An 18,092-nucleotide genomic window follows, 5' to 3' on the forward strand; every position below is an offset into this window, starting at 1 on the left:
CACCCAGGCTCCTAGCAGCATGAGAAATCTTATGTGCTAGATAATGCAACTGTGATGGTGGGAGCAAAGGAGAGGTGGCTGTATTGGGATGTCTATATTCCCAATTTATTGGGGGCAAAAGATATATGAGTGTTTCTCATATACCAAAAGTGGGTCTTGCAGAACAATCTGTTTGGTATTAGGGGGCCAGCTGAAGAGAATTATTTGGGGATGATATGGATTCTACCAGAGAAACTATATGGAATGGACAGCTGGAAAACCCAGAGTTGAAGAGAAAAGAGCAATAGAATGTTTAGCTTTTGAGACAAGAGTTGCAATGGAGGATCCTCAGGTAAGTCTGCTTTAAATGTCAGCTAGACCCAGAAAGCACAAAGCCAAACTTACTACACAACTGTAAAGAGCGGTCTACTCCCTCCCTTCAACCCTAGTCAGGTCTGAGGTCAAAATTAACAAGCTGGGGAGGATGGGGAAAGAAAAGAAAATGAGCACATACCTTACCCCAAGGTGGGAGGTCCATCTGAATTTGGTGCCAGCTGAGGGAGGAGAGGTTTAACCCTAAACTGAGTTCAGAGGACTCTTTTTTATTAGAGGCTGGGGGTTATAGTCACTGAAATGAAGCTTGATTTGTTATTTAAAGTGACTGTAGGGCTCTTTGGAGTGAGCAGCAAAACCACGGGGCCTGGGTAAAACTTAAAGTACTAGACAGAAGTAAAGTTGCATTTTGGTTGTATCTCACCAGTTGTTCTTGCTCAGTAGATTGACTACCACTGCTTGGTATGATGTTTGTGATGTGTCATGCTACTGTTTTTTTTGCATTAATTTTGCTACACTAGCTTTCTTTTGCTTAGTATTTACCTAATATATATTCATCCTTTTATTTTGAACTTTTCTGGATAATTTTAAGGGCATCTTTGAGAAATAGCATGAAACTACATTCTGTGCCTTGAAAAAAATCCAATCTGAGATTTTCTTTTACTATGAGTTTAATCTATCTACATTTATTATTTTTACATTATTATTATTGATATAGTTATATTTCTGCCTTCCTATTTTGTGTTTTCTGTTTATCATGTTTTTTCTTTGCAGTTCCCCCTTCCTCTCTTTTTCTGCCTTGTGTTGGACCAAGGGAGTTTTCTCTGGAAATTTGGAATTTACACATTCTATTTTTTTTAATTTGATAAGCACATTCTACTTTTTAGTGTGTATCCTAACCTTTTTTCTAAATTAACTATATTTTTAAGCAAAATATAGACTATCTCCAACTTCTATCCTTTTCCTTATACACTTGTATATTTTGAATTTTTTTTCAAAAAAACATAGGCACAAATTCTGATAACTGGAATTTCTATACACAAACTGTTAACCATTATTATTGTTCATAGCTCATGATGCATATTTAAATATATTATTTCATTTGATTCTAGAAAAAGCTCAGTGTTACCTTCATAATGAATTAACAAATTAAGAAAAAAAGAAGAAAGTCAAGAAAACAGCTCTCCAATTCTTTTTTTTTTTGAAAGAGCAGGGGGAAGGGCAGAGAGGGAGAGAGTCTTAAGCAGACTCCATGCTAAGACCCTAAGACCATGACCTGAGCTAAAATCAAGAGTCAGATGCTTAGTGGACTGAACCACCTAGGCAGCCCATGAGCTCTTCAATTCTTAATGGTATCCTTAAAGTCCCTTAAATATCTAGAGACCTCAGGTTAAGAACCACAGATCTTAGGAATATAGTCTTCACCCTTTTCTTTTGGGAAGGGAGAAAGGAAAGACAATTATTCTGTGCCAGAAATTTGACTTAGGCAAAACAAGCCTTCTATATAATGGCTACCTTCAATGCTTTCTAAGTGTTTTATGGGTGTCATGAGAGTTATTTCACAACATGCTTCTATACCAATCCACATACATTCCCCTGGATGGAAAATGGGCTTATTTATGTTGATAATAATACTGATGAAAATAAGTAACATTTAGAACTATTATGGAACCACCATGTTAGCTAAGTGCTGAATCTCATGGGATAAACTCTCAGATCCACCCTTCAGTTTTAGAAGGGAGGCCATTTAGTCATCAAGATGTCTAGATGAGGGGCACCTGGGTCACTCAGTAGTTGAGAGTCTGCCTTTGGCTCAGGTCGTGATCCTGGGGTCCTGGGATCGAGTCTTGCATCAGGCTGCCTATAGGGAGTTTGCTTCTCCCTCTGCCTATGCCTCTGCCTCTGCCTCTCTCATGAATAAATAAATAAAATCTTAAAAAAAAAAGATGGCTAGATGAAACTATATCACCTGTGTAGTTTCAAAATAGAAACACTAAATCAACAGATTCTGATAATAGTTTGCATACATTTATTATAATTCTTTTCGCCCTCTTTTATCAGTAAAACGCGATGGCCTGGTTTAGGTCCTAATCAAGTACTTTAGGCCTCTCTTGAATATGCCTAAGGTGGTGCCTTTAAAAAATAAAGCAGTTAATTAGAAATCAGCTAAGGTAAAAAGAAATCACATATGAACTTAACTGGAAATTACTGAATTTTCAGTCATTGGAATATTAACATGTATTGTGATCTTAAGTTTTTCTCTCACCCCATTTCCTACAGAGATCCAGGAGAGGGAGATTTGTGGCAGAGCTGGAAGTAGAAGCTGCTTGAAGCTGGTGGCCTTTATGTCTTGAAAAGGATTATATTACTTGATAAAATCAAGCCAGATGTCCCTGAATGGGAATGGAGGGCATCTGAAGGCAACAAGAGGAGAGGTCAGGGTTTGGGGTCCTTCCAGTAGTGGAGACATGAGTATTTTTCCATATCAGGATCCAAGGAAGACTATGGTGGGCTCAGGAAAGCTGGGGACCTAGTCTTCCCATAATCCAGAGGGTTGGATAGAAGCAGGGGATCTGAAGAAATCATGCTAATTCAGTAAATAAATATCTGATCCCTCACCAGTACAGACATCTGACAGTGGGAATTTAAAGCTTCTGGGAATCGAAAGCTTTGGTGCTAGATCAGTTGTACGGATGTCTATACAACTAACGGAGATAGGGAATCCCTAATAACAACTGAAGCGGACATCTCATCAACATGCTACAGTTGAATGTCAGGATTTTATTTATGTTCATTTGAAGGCAATTCATTTTTTTAAAGATTTATTTGGGGACACCTGGGTGGCTCAGTGGTTGAGTGTCTGCCTTCAGCTCAGGGCATGATCCCTGGGTCTTGGGATCGAGTCCCACATTGGGCTCTCCACCGGGAGCCTGCTTCTCTCTCTGCCTATGTCTGTGTGTCTCATGAATTGGTGAATAGTATCTTTAAAAGACTTGAGAGAATGTGAATGCATGCACATGCATGTGCACAGGGGAGGGTCAGAGGGTGAGAATCTTCAGACTCTGAGTGCAGAGTATAATGTAGGGCTCGATCCCACAACCCATAAGATCATGACGGGTCAAAACCAAGAGTTGGACACTTAACCAACTGAGCCACCCAGGCACCCCTAAAGGCAACTTTAAAATGTGGTATTTCTAACATGTTCAAGTGTGTGAGCTAAGATCCATCTGTTTGCTATGCCTCCTATTCAAAGTTTCAGTAACGAAGGAAACAGTGTTTTGTGAGTGTTATAAACTATTACACAACTGTCCTCTAAATGTTACAAGTCCTTAAGAAATCTTCTAGTTGGCTAGGCCCTAGGTCCCTCAGAGGATATAATAGTTCTAAGACTATGGCAAAATATGAACTATGGTTATTTCAGGTATGCGTGTGCTAGAAATCTTTAATTGTCCCCTCTGATCCATTTTTCCTCTGTGCTATGTCCACCAAGCTTACCAATATAGATCACATCAAAGACTTTACTTCCTTTGGCTTCCATTTTGGTTAAAGGGCAATACCAAGAAGAGTGAATTCAGGTATTTTATATGCCATCCTGGATTCTTTGAGGTCTTTGTGAACTAAGTGCATCCTCCAGATCATAGCTACTGTCAGGTGGCCCTTTCTATACAGCTACCAACCAGTAATCACTCCCTCCTCCCCTCCTACTCTACTCTTTGCTTATAGGTAACACCATATTGCATGCAGGCTGAATTGTGTGACCTCTAAATTCGTATTGTGAAATCTTAACCCCCCAATACCTCAGAATGGGACTGTGTTTGGAGTTGGAATCTTTACAGGTAGTTAAGTTAAAACGGGGTCATTAGGCCTCCTTAGAAGAGATTGGGGCAGACAGGTACACAGGTTAAGGACCATGTGAAGTCACAGGAAGACAGCCATCTACAAGCCAAGGAGAGGCCTCAGAAGAAACCAACCTTGCCAGCATCTTAATTTTGGACTTCTAGACTCTGTAACTATGAGAAAATAAATTTCTGTTGTTTAAGCCACCTAGTTTATGATACCTTGATGTGGCAGCCCTAGCAAACTAATACACACCATGACTTTACTCCTCTGTTGACAACTTGGGAAAAAATTCTCTATTAAACTTCTCAAATCGATTTTGAATAAAATTTATTTCCTGCTGGGACCCTGACTGATCTAGGAGGATCATACAGGACTCATTTCCAGATTTGTTCTTACTGTATTTTCTAAAATCTCTCCAGTAACCATGATAATTTATGTTTTTGCTATAGAAGTAAAAAAAAACTGTCATGAAACAAAACTTGGTTTGGTAAATTTCCTTATAGAATGGATTTATAATCATAGACATCCATCAACCCTCCTCCACAAATCCCCTACTCTAGATTCCCACTATTATGTCTAAGGGATTACAAAAACAGAACATGACCTCAATGTTGGAACTAGGTAAAGTGGCCATCCTTGGTCCAAAATCTGTTAAGTATTTCTGAAGGTGGCTGCCCATATTTTCTTTTGTGGGCAAGAGCAAAGCTCTGCGTAAGTGTAAGGAACTATTATAGTATCCACTAAATATTTTGTTATGCCAGCCCAATTCACAGGGGCAAGGAGTTCTTATAAGCAGCACTAGAAAGCAGTCACTCTGAGAAGCCACAATGAGGGAAGAGGAGGGGAACTGGCAATGACAGCATACTCCTGGCTGCCACACCCAACAGAAAAAGGAATTCTTTTACTGGGAGTCAGAACTCTCTGATACCACCTAGATCTTTCCTGAGCCCGCGACTAGTCAGCCTCAAATAATATTAAAGGCATGCTGCAAAATACTTGCTTTGAAATTTAGAAACAAATTTTATTTAAGATCTGAAATACAATTCCTAAAATATCAACTTCTCCAGAAAACCGTGGCTACACAATAATGCATTGCCTCTATCATGTTAGAACGTGCATTAGACTCAAATACAAAAACCATGAAACAAATCACCATCCTTCAACAATTTGAGCAAAGATAGAATGCCTAAGGAACAACATAGATGGACTTGCAGAGGATGGGCTGTTTTACTTCAAGCACCATAAAAAAAAAGAGCACAAATGCATGGGTTTTCAGGTATATACATTAAGTTGAACCTTTGGCACTAGGAATCAGGGCATTTTGTCACATAGCATTAACACATATTAGAAAATTGTGTAGTGTCAAAGGGATAGAACCACCAGCATTCAAGCAATGTTGTCAACTAGGCAATAAAATGTTCTACTGAATGTTTCTTCTTCGTCTAATTACTGCGTACACTGGTAGCAACTTTGAAATGAGAAAAGGAGCTTGTACTCCTTTCATTTTCTGTTTAAAAACACAACAGAAAACAAACTGAAACATAAGCCCTGTTATACATTAACAATTTTAAAGAACATCAATTATACAAGAAAAAGACTAAGAACAAAAAGAGTGTTTACAGATACCAGACATAACAGTGAGTGGTCAGTAGACCCTCACAGGGCTTTGCGGTGGTACTCAGCCGAAGCCACTTTGTAATCACTGGCAGTAAACAGAGATGTAGCATTCTTTGCCAGATATTTTAGGAAATCATGCAAATAGCCCAACAATAATGCAAGGCTCTTCTCATCAAGGGGCGTATATGCCAACATTGCTCCAATTCTTACAAATAATCTCAGTAGGTGTGGGGCTCCATAAACCTGGGACATTGGTGCATCAGGGTGAGCCAAGAGAATTTCAGCATACTGGGGCCTCTCAAATTTGTAGAGCAGCTGAGTGCCCAACATCACATTGAAATATTCTTTTATTCCTGCCACAACTTCATTAACTGCATACTCCTTATTATCAACATTTCCCTGCGACTTCTTACAATTTGCATACTCTTCCAGAATAGCATCTACATTTTTCTTAGCAGGGAGTTGAAACAGCTGCTTCTGCCTGGTAACTAAGTCCCAGTCCTCAACAAGCCATGGTTTTAATTCTTCAGGAATCTTCACTTTAACTTCCATTCTATTCTTAAATGCCTCCTCACTTTCAACAGTGGGGTCTGCCCTGGCCCTTTTCTTCCGAGGTGGCTGGGGTGCTTCACTGGTACTGCCACCATCACCATTTCCAGGTGTCTTCTGTTTGTTCTTTCTGGTCTTCCTCACTGATCCTGAAGGGGGGTTCTCTGCAGAGCGACCCCCCCATCTGCCTGGGAGAGCTGGTTCCAGATTCTTCTGCTGTGGACCAGCAGTCTTCTTTCCTGAGGAGGCCCCTCTCATCTTACTTCTCTGCATATTGCTTCTAGTTGGTTTTTTGAAGTTGTCTTCTTCTGCAGATTGTTGTCCACGAGTTTGAGAACCCTGCTTTCTGGAACTCATTCAACCCTGTTTTTATTCCAACCACTGTAATATATAAAATATTTTACTTCGTTGTTTTCTATTGTGACCTTTAACACATACTACTTCATAAAGGCCTACCACAGTAAAACACAAGCTATTTTCTTGGAATTTAGATTTCAAATCCTAGTTCAGGATTATTTGTAAGTGACTGACTTACTATTTCCACTCTCTTTTTGATTTTCACTACCAACCACTACTCACCCCATCCAATCGCTCATCAGACTTGCCCATAAGTTAGTTTTTTGGTGCCACTCCAAAGACAGGAATATAATTTTAGAAAAAAAATAAATTAAATGGAAAAGAAACTACAAAAGGCAGTGGAATTGAAATTAAAAACTCTGTCTGAACAGGAGAAATGACAAGATAAAAGAAGAAAGAAAGATTAGTTGACTGGAGGCTAAATGAGTAACAGTAAATGTTTTTGTAGGAGTCCAAGTAATCCTGAACTAGGGTGATGACGGAGTCAAGGGAAACTGAATACAGAAATTGGTAAATGAAATGAAGAAGAGGGAGGAGTCAAAGGTGGCTCTGTACAAATGCATCTATTCAATTAGTTATCATACATTATTGCCTATCTGCTTTGGGACAGATACTATGCTAGGTCCTAGGATTTAAATCTAAGGTGACAATTAAAAAAACGAGGTTAGTACAATTACGGTTATAGGCACAGAGTATTTTGGAGCAAACAAGAAATGGTACATGACACCACTGTCAGTATTAGCTTGTTGGAGAAGGTGATAAATCAGAGAGAAGTCAGTGATGACTCCCAGGTTTTGAGAATGGGTGATTAGGTCATTAGTACTATCACCAAATAAGACTGCATCTAGAGGAGGAGGAAGTGGATTAGAGAGGAAAGAACTTCAGTATTGGATCTACTACGTGTGAGATGTACAGTTAGATATTTAACTTTAAAGCTCAGGTGAGGGTCAGAGCCTGAAATGGAGATCTGAGGGTAATCATCACACAGCTACTACTGGAAGCTAGGAAAGGCATCAAAATCATTCATGGACAGAAGAGGAAGAAAAACTGAACCAAAGTATGAAATTCTGGAAAAACCTAAAAGAATGGTATTTAAGGGATTAGCAGAGAGACCAAAAAAACAAAAATGGTCAGAGCAGCCACAGAAGAATTAGGAGAATGTTATTTTGGAAGCCAAAGAAGTCAAAGAGTTTTAAGAAAGGAAAGGGATAATGTACAGTATAAAATGCAGCAGAGGGAACTAGTAAGATAAAGATGAAAAATAGGGGGCTATGATTCTTATAGTGTGACACAGGAAGCAATTTTTTTGACTTACATAATCCTCTTCCTTCTTTCCCTTCCAAGTACTCCTAGTGTTTTCCCAGATGGAACCTCCCAAATCTCCTGGGATGGTCTGGAAGGATGAGGTGGAAGACACAATCTAGAAAGGAAAACAGGTATCTGCAATGAAGATAAACTTTAATTCAGAAAAAATTTTTTAAAAATCTAATTTTTTGACCATGTGGTTTGCAACTGTAATATCAGAGAAAATATGTAAGTTCCACTGTTAGACCTACTTCATTTAGGCTCTGCCTTTTAAAAGTTGTGAGGACTTGGGCAAAATATGTATGCTCTCTTAGTCTCTTTTTTTCATCTATGGAATGAGGGAAACTACCCTTAGATTTCACAGGTTCTTAAGAACTTCATAAATATGATTTGGCTAAATAGCTAGCAAAGTATCTTTTTTTTTAAAGTTTACTATCTTTTAACGTTTTATTTATTTTTTTAAGATTTTATTTATTTATTCATGAGAGACACAGAGAGAGAGAGAGAGGCAGAGAGAGACACAGGCAGAGGGAGAAGCAGGCTCAATGCAGGGAGCCCGATGTGGGACTTGATCCCGGAACTCCAGGATCACGCCCTGGGCCGAAGGCAGGCGCTCAACCGCTGAGCCACTCAGGGATCCCGCTAGCAAAGTATCTTATAGGAATACATGTGAATATGGATATAAAGATGTTCACTGCAGTGGTGTTTTTAATACTGAAGAACTGGAAACACAAATATTCTTCAATAGGAAAGTGATAATATAAATTATGTATGCAAACTATGGAAGAACATTCAAATGAATTAAGCAGAGAACCACGTATGAACATGGAAAGATGCTCAATTCTACATTATTGGGTAAATAGGCATAATGCATAATATGTACAATAGGATCCCAAAAAGACAACACAGGTCAGGAAGTAACAATCAGTCTCATATAATTCTTATGTAGTGTGTGATCAAATTCCTGTTTTAAACTGTTATGTACATGGGATCCCTGGGTGGCGCAGCGGTTTGGCGCCTGCCTTTGGCCCAGGGCGCGATCCTGGAGACCCGGGATCGAATCCCACATCGGGCTCCCGGTGCATGGAGCCTGCTTCTCCCTCTGCCTGTGTCTCTGCCTCTCTCTCTCTCTGTGACTATCATAAATAAATAAAAAATTAAAAAAAAATAAACTGTTATGTACAAATGCATAAGTACCTAGGTGAATAAATACCAGACTGTTAAAATCGGCGTAACCTCTGGTAAGAAATGAGGGATGATGGTGGATCAGCCTTAAACCAGGTTTCTTTGGTTAACTGTGGACTTTCACCCACAGAAAAAGCCCCTCAGCCAATCCCTACTCTTAAAATGATGTGAGCAGGTGTCAGGAAAGCCCTGTCGGGGGAAATAGAGGTAAGAAATGCTAGTTAACTAGAACCTAGAATCAGGGAAACCAGTTATTAGAAAGAGGCCCGAGTGCTAGGGATTTCATGAAGCAAACGATATCCTCTAAGTAAAAGTACCCAAAGAGTAGAAAATAAAGGGCAAAGGTGGTCCTCAGAGAGCATCAAAATCTGTGAATACGGATACAGAACCTGTGGGAATCAGAAACCTGCCTGAGAGGGATATACAGACACATCCTGTGAACGGTCAGTGACCAGTGTGTCATGGCATTACACTATAAGCTATCAAGCATACAAAAATATTTCTAAACATTCATTGTGACCAGGACAGGGGACACAGTATCTGAGGGTATCAGAGTTTTTAGTTAAATACAGAAAACCTACCTCAGAGCTAATATAGTGCAAAGTTTCCACAAAACAAAGGGGATAGTTAAAATATCAACTAAAGAAAGCAAGATGGCTCAGTGCCAGCCCGTGTAAAACAGAAGTAGGGCCAGGTTGGACAGGAAGATTTTTGGAAGTCTCATGGTCATCAGCAATTCCTTACTGAGGAACTTGAAAATGGTAGCTGAATCTACTGTACATCGTTGGCACTAATTACATATATTCATTCATAGGAAAACTACAAAAAACAAATTCTACCCGGTTCTATTTAACTGGGTGAATTCTGTTACTCTCTACAAATTCTACTATCACTCATGAAGTCTCAATGAAATGTCTGACATTATACAGAGAAGTACCTGTACCACAAGCCAACGTTTGCGACAGTGAATAAAGCCACAAAAATAGGGGATCCCTGGGTGGCTAAGTGGTTTAGCGCCTGCCTTTGGCCCACGGCATGATCCTGGAGTCCTGGGATTGAATCTCGCATTGGGCTCCCTGCATGGAGCCTGCTTCTCCCTCTGCCTGTGTCTCTGCCTCTCTGTCACTCATGAATAAATAAATAAAATCTTTAAAAAAGCCACAAAAATAGCCTTTACAGAAATTCTCAGTACTTTTAAGATTTATTTACTCATGGGGGGGGGGAGGGAGAGAGGCAGGCAGAGAGAAGCAGGCTTCACTCAGGGAGCCCGATGTGGGACTCAATCTCAGAATCCTGGGATCACGCCGAGCCAAAGGCAGACGCTCAACCACTTGAGCCACCCAGGCATCCCAGTACTTTTATTAAGTATCCTACAGACCAAACAAGCAACTATTCCTACCTGAAAGTCAGAAATCAGACATCAAAAGAAGGGAACACCTGCCTTTTTCTGTCTGCCTGTCTGTCGCCAAAACACAACGTGTCAGCAATACCTGCCTTTTTGATGTCTGGCTCCACTTTTAATACAAGTTTCTGGACAGCTTTGCACTTTGTACCTCCCTTCCCAGCTTAACACTGCTTCCATGGTCAATGACAGATGTGCTGTGCACATTCATTTAAAAAGTTTACACTATAGATTAATTTGGGGCCACTTTAAATTTTGAGTTTGCTAGCTTGTCTTGAGTTTCAGGCTTTACTAATGTTGTTTACTGGCTTAGTGTACCTACTCTTTGCTCCCATCATGCTCTCCCTTGTCTCCTTCATCTAAATACCACACAAGTCCTATTTCCTTCCTAACTCTCCAACACTAGTCCACATTTCTCTTCCATCTCCAATACCGTAGAAGCTAACTTTAGTACTCCAAAGTTTATTATTTAAACATCTTGTGTTAGTTTTGGTTACAGAACTACACCATTAATTTACTTGCCACAGGTCTTGTTATTTGTACTGTATATATTGCAGAGCAACACTTAGGTGAATCCAAGCAAGGAAGAAATTCAACACATCAAGAAAATGGAGGCACAAATTAGGGACGGGTCATCAAGTATTTTTCCACTTGTTTTCTATAGGTCAGCTCTAAGATAGGCCAGACATTGAGAAAACACATTTGTGGGTTTGGCCTAGTTCTTTTTATTTTCTGTATAAATTCTCATTTAAACAGAGGTGAGCTTATATTGGACATCACATCTAATCCTCCCTTAAAAAAGTCGATATCACCACTGGTTATTTTCCCCATGTAACATAATGTATGTAAATCTGGAGAGCTATTTATCATCAAATGGTCATACCTTAATCTAACCCTTGTGGAAAGTGATTCCCCTTCAATTTACCCTGTAATAACTACTACATTTCTGTCCTATTTCCTATTATTTAATATTTACAGATGCAGATTTAGTGGGCCAAGAGGTAATAACATGTTGCCAAATTACTTCCCCCATGCTGTACTAATTTCTAACCTTACAAGTAGTGTGTAAAACTATCACTTATACTCTGGTGAGCAATGGCTAGGCTCATTTACAAAATTTGATAAAATGTTTACGGTTTCCATTTACTAGAGATGCTTTAACATTTAAAAAGCATCTATTGGGTATATAGGCTTTTGTCCTGTGCCCATTCAATTAGGTTTTAGTGACTGTAACATCTATAGGATCTTTTTATATATCAAGAGTTGTCAGTCTGGGACAATTATTTCCCCTAATCTTCTTTTACAAAGCTTGATGTTAAGATTTTAAAGTTTTATATAATGAAATATTAGTTTTTCCTTCCACTGTTAAATGATGTCATACTAATGGAGGTTTTAGATTTTAATTTCTTAATTATCCAGAATTTATTTTGTAAATTATGAACTGAAAATCTGTATTTTGCCCAAGTAGTTAATTTTGTAGGTAATCTTTCTTTTACATATGTATATATAAATTCCAAAATACATAAAGATGGAGGAATTCTCCCTTTACCCACCCCCATCCCAGAATGAGTGTGTAGGCTTTCAGATCTTATGTACATACTCACACAAATACGTATCTTTAAAACTAAATGTGTATTTTATATTTAATTTGGCAAAGATGAGACATATTGCCCCATACCTTTTATCACTGTGGGCATCATTCTGTCCACACACACCTAGCTCATTCTTTTTAATATCCACATCACTCTATCTTGTTGTGCCAGAATTTAACCAGTCCCTTACTAATCAACATTAAGTTTCCAATACTTCATTATTATAGAAATGCTAAAATAGACCTAAGTGTACAGATATATTAGAGCATTAGGAATTTCAGAATTATTCTCAGAACTGTTTAAACTTTGAGGAGATAAAAGCAAATTTAATTTGCAAAGAACCCCTCTAATTTGTACTCCCAGCAAAAACATTAAAGTTCATTCACCTATATCACCTATACCTTCAACAACATGGGATAAACATCTTTTGGAAACTTTTTTTTGCTTATAGTATGTAGTAATATCATGGAGTATCTTTCATATTTTCATGTGTATCTTTTTCTTATGTGAATGTTTTTGTTCTCTTTCAGTTAGGTTGTTTGCTTCCTTTACTGATTTCTAACAATCAAATCCTAAGTTTTCTTGGGTATGTTGGAAATATTTTTTCCAAACTCCTTTTCCTTCTCTGGGTCTGTCTGTGTGTGCATGTATGTATCACACAGACAAATATGTCAACCTTCTCCTTTGTGACCTTTGGCATTTAGGTCACATCTAGGGAAAACGTTCTCAAATCAATATTCAAAGCATGATTTCCTATATTTCTTGGTATGCCTAGATTATTCCAAATACATAACTTTTCCTATTATTAATTATTGAAGAGGTCATCCTTTCCTCACTGATTTGAAATTCTATCATAGGACATTTTAAATTCCTAGATGTACATGCATCTTTTAAGGTACTCTTCCCAATGATTTCTGATTATTCAATTTTTAAAGGTTATTACCATTTTTAGGTCACCTGTTCTGTCACAGTGATGTCTGTGCTCACACCAGTATTACATTGGTTTAATTATCATAAAGACACAGATGTTGCCCTAGAATATTCTAATACTTGTAAATGGTTTCCAAGGATGTTTGAGGAGTTATTTGTAATAGCAAAACACTGGAGTAAACCTGGAGGACTATCACTAGTGATTTAGAAAGATAAAAGGTATTTTTTTCCTTAAATGGATTATCACACTAGTTAAAAGAATACCACTGTTGAAAGGAATCAAAAAGAACTCCATGAATGGCCATGAAGACATCCAAGATAATCTACTGAATAAAAATAGCAAGTTGCAAAATAATACTTACAGTGTGATACCATATTTATGTAAAAGAAAACACAAAACAGTATTTTATATATATATGTATGTTTTTAAACAGGTACATAATTTAGAGATCTCAAAGGGAATAAAACTAATAGCAGCTAACTCTGGAGAGTAAGAGAATTGGAAGTGAAGAAATGGAAACCCAAGCCTATTCTGTATTACTTATACTTTTTCATTATGAAGATAATATATTCACATATTACATGACTAAAAACCTGTATTAAAATATATGTATTTAAAATTCAATGATTTTGATTTTTATCCTTAGATCCCACACAGCTGGACTTTTCAGTAAAGTATCACTGTGTATCATACATTTTGTAGGCATACCATTCAGACTGGTTCTCCCCCCCCCTCTAGGTTCTGCCCATTCTTGGGAGGCACAGGTCAAGGTCCTTTTCCTCTCTGAGGCTTTTTCCATTTCAAGATACCCTGGACCTTGCCTTCTCTAAGCTCATACCAGCTTAACAGCCCACCTCCCTGCCTTTTGCCCTTAATCATTCTCCAAATGGCCTCCTGTAAAGGGGTTTTGTGCCTACCCGTCTACTCCATCTTTTCCACCATGTCAGCGCCCTCCTCTGCAACCCAGTTTTCAGAAGGGGCAAAAAAAAAGTTACAAGGAAAATATAGTGACTCCATGGGAAAATGAAGCTCTCAAGTAACTGAAAAAAACCTTCCTTCATCTCATGCAAGTGATGGGCCATTTAGGAAGGCAGACTCCTAAGGCTAACATTTTGGTATGGGTGTATCATAATGAATGTGAACAATATCTCCTATGCTTTGTTGGAATAAACCTTCTAATACACATATACCATGCCAGTTACATTTATTATCCATTCTCCTCTGAATCTTGGAACACTTCCTTTCTGTTTAACATATTTTTTGAGTCTGAGACCAAGGAGGAATGACACAAAAGCTGTTAACACACTGAATATAGTTATTATTTCCTAGTTAAAATTATAGCTCCTGGAAATTCCCTTATAATAAATATGATCAATAAACTCAAAATCTTTCTAGATTGTTAAGACAAACCAGAAGTCATAATTTCAGAATTCAGTTCTAGTGGTAACTGCTGCTTCTGGAAAAATCAGGAAAGAAACCAACAGTATTAATTTCCAAACAGAAGAATCCACTGCTTTGAGAAGTTTAGAGTATATGTGTGTGTAAACCAGGATGTACCAGAATTACTAACAGAACCATAATTATTATTAAAGCAAACACTTATATATGCCAAGCACTGTCCTGGTACTTTACACAAAATCTTTTCAAAAATCCTATGAACTAGAACTATTATCATTTCTATTTTACACATTAAGTAATTTAGCAACAAAGGGATTTAAGTATCTTGCCCAGAATCACATAAGTGGTAGAGATAGAATCCAAATTAAGAAGTCAGTATTTGCTCTCAACCATTAAATTATGTTGTACATGAGATGCCATAAAAATTTCAAATATTCAAATTATATATATATATATATATATATATATATATATATATATATAAAACTATAGGGTATCAAGTATAATATCTTTTATCAAAGAATGTAAGATCATACAGTCCTCTGTTGTTTGGGTCCTTGCTATACTAGAATCACCAGTGGACTTAGCTTCATCTTTCCCTTCTTAGAATTTAGAGTGCTTTCCCAGATAGGGGCTTATTAATCTTCAAAATATCCCTGGACAGTTAGGAAGGTTATGTGGAATTATCTTGTTTGAAAATTGAGACCAGGAGAAGGGAGGCACTTACACAGATTCTGTAATCAGGGATGGTTCTGCAATCAGGATCAGATCTTCTGATCCTTATTATACAGCAAACTTAGCTTTTCTGATGTTGGCCTGGAAGGTCAAAGGGGACAGAAAAGGACATAAAGTAAAAAGATATGAGATCCCTTTTTTCTCCATCAACCAATGCATTTTATCACACAAAGGACACCACTGCTGATAAATAATATACAAATGTGTCTTTTTCCTTTTTTGTGGTTATATTTTCAAATTTATTGTACACTTATCCTTATTTTTGATAAAGTAACTGTATTTTTATACTTTTTATTAAGGATAATTTCAAATGAATAAAAATGTAGAAGGAAGAGTATTATAAACCTATACCAATCACCCAGCTTCAACAATTACCAACTGAAGGCCATCTTGTTTTATCTATAACCCCACCCACTGCTCCCCCCACTCCGATTTTTTTTAAGCTCACCGAATAGCTGATTTTCTGTATTTTATTACAGAAAATGTTAAACACATACCAAGGATGACGGAATAATAAAATGAACCTCATATGCCCCATCACTTAGCTCAAACAATTATTAACTTAGGGCCAGTTTTGTTTCATCTATACCCTTCCCCACTTCCCTCTACCGCTGAGATTATCTTGAAGCAAATCCCAGTCATCAACGTATTTGAAGTCATTCTCCGACATTTTATTACTTAATCCACAAATATTTTCCTATATACCTCTACAAAATAAAGATAATTTGAAAACACAACCATTAATGCCATTATAACGTCTAAAAAACTGACTTCAATTCCTTAAAAAAAACCCCATCAAATCCATTTTCAAAATTTCCCGATGCATCTTAAAGTGTTTTTAAGTTGGTGTGTTCAAATCAGGATCCAAACAAGGCCTACTGCATGTGGTTCATCTCCTCATCGCTCTCGTTCTCCATCTCCCCCACCCCCCGCCTTTTAAACTTTTCAATATGGAAAATTCCAATCCCCGCTATTTTGAGCTAATTCTCAAATAGTAAATTATTTCATCGGCAAATATTGATATGTCTCTTTTAAAGCTCAAATTTCTTATAAGAAAGAATCTGATGAGCAGAAAAAGCGCTGTAATGAACAAATTTACATAATTTGTTTTTTTCTTATTCTATTACGCGGGTTTTTCACTCCACAATAATAGCGAATATTTTTCGGAACCAGGATTGGTATTAAGCGTCTTATACGCACTAATACACAGTACAAGCCTCTGAGGTACACGTCTCTGAGGTAGATACTATCACTATCACCATTTTACAAACATGGAAACCGAGACCCTGAAAGAACAGGAGCCAGCCCAAGCTGGGCGTTGGCGAGTAGGAATTTGAAAGCAGCTCTGCCCAACTGTGAAGGCACTACTTAATCTTGTCAATACATGCGACGATAGAAAGAAACCATCAACCCTTTCACCCCACCCCCACCCCGAAACCTGAAACGAGAATCCAGTTCTTTCCAGCAGCCGACGTGTGATCACTGCCGTCCCTCCAACCGCCATAGTAAAGCCAGGTTTCTCTGGCAACTGATATCCATAGGCAGACACGTCACCCTGGAGGCGGGCTTATGGTCTCCAGCCAATGATAATCGTCTTGCCTAAGTTTTAGAATGTTCCATAACCAAATGATTGGACGAAGCCTAACACGTCAGCGATGACACTTCACCGCAGTAAAGGCGGGTGCTAGCAACCTGCTTCTTCACGGTTAAGGCTTGAAGCAAACCAATCATCTTTCTGCTTTAGTTAAGGCTCTGGCGAATGACGCTCGCCCTCTTAGGTTCTTAGCCCGCCCTTCAAAAGCGCGACAGCCGTTGGGTCATAAGTCTATAGGGCAGGGTGTTCACGTGGCCTATTTTCACGACCCAGAGTTCCCCTGGCCAGAGGTTTTTTTTTTTTTTCCCTGCAGGGAGGCATTATGGGTTTTTTTTTTCCACTGGGAAAGGAAGTGCCTACGTGGCCTGCGGAAACAGGATGGGCGGAAATGAGCTAAGGTTCCCGCGAGTGGGGAAGCGCGAGGTCAAATTTGGGGCCACGCCCCCAACCTCTTGCGCAACTATTGGAGTGAAAAAGAAAACAGAGCGGGTTTTTTAATGTGTGTACAAGCTGGGGTGGTGGGTGTGTGTGGGCGTGGTGTTGGGGCCTGTGTGTGCGCGGGCGAGCTCCCGTGGCCTTGAGATTGGGATGTGCGCGCGGCAGCCCTCGTGGCGTTGGAGGTGGTGTGTGTGCGCGCAGGCGTGCACCCCTAGCGTTGAGAGCGTTGGGGTCGGTGTGTGTCCTGGAACCCGGGCGTGCGTGTATGCGCGCGCACATGTGTATGTGCATGTGCGCGTGCACGCGCGCTGTGTACGGAATATTCTCTACTTTTCTATAAGTTTGAAAATTGTTCTAATGAAGAAGAAAATAAGCCAAGGCGAATAAAGAGCATTTGCCAGGAATATTTTTACCTCTCCTAGCGATTTAATTTCAGACCGTAAAAATACACTTGCTTCCCACGTTTTTTCTCTTGCCAAAATCCTGTTTTAAACCATAGCCGTCCAATAGGTAAGAGCCAAACGTTCTCATCTTAGCAATTCCAAAGAGCAGCTTTTTTTTCGGTTCCCTAGTATCCTCTCTCTCTCCCCCCTCCAACGTTGCCTGCCATTCTGCTGGCACAAACACAATTTTCTGCCTCAAATATCTGTATGTGATAACCTTCCCCTTCAGTTTCTCTCTCTTTCTCTCTCTCTCTCTCTCTCTCTCTCTCTATATATATATATATATATACACATATACACACACACATAGAGACTCTCAATTTCTGTAGAAGCTGAGGTTCTCTTACTTTTTTGTTCTAATCTCCAAGCACAGTGCCCTTCAGGCAAGTAGCAC

At 38.8% G+C, this 18,092-nt stretch overlaps 1 protein-coding gene across 1 annotated transcript; it reads right to left on the bottom strand.

Moving 5' to 3' along the window:
* Positions 1-5,148: 5,148 nt before the first annotated feature.
* Positions 5,149-16,794, bottom strand: MORF4L2 (mortality factor 4 like 2). Its single transcript, XM_025988118.2, has 4 exons — positions 16,662-16,794; positions 15,216-15,304; positions 7,991-8,095; positions 5,149-6,699 (listed from the first exon to the last, which is right to left on the bottom strand). The coding sequence occupies exon 4, from the start codon at positions 6,673-6,675 to the stop codon at positions 5,809-5,811; it is 867 nt and encodes a 288-aa protein (XP_025843903.1). The 5' UTR covers positions 6,676-6,699; positions 7,991-8,095; positions 15,216-15,304; positions 16,662-16,794; the 3' UTR covers positions 5,149-5,808.
* Positions 16,795-18,092: the final 1,298 nt, after the last annotated feature.

The sequence above is a fragment of the Vulpes vulpes genome, chromosome X (genome assembly GCF_048418805.1).
Source record: "Vulpes vulpes isolate BD-2025 chromosome X, VulVul3, whole genome shotgun sequence".
In the NCBI taxonomy this organism is placed as follows: Eukaryota; Metazoa; Chordata; class Mammalia; order Carnivora; family Canidae; genus Vulpes; species Vulpes vulpes.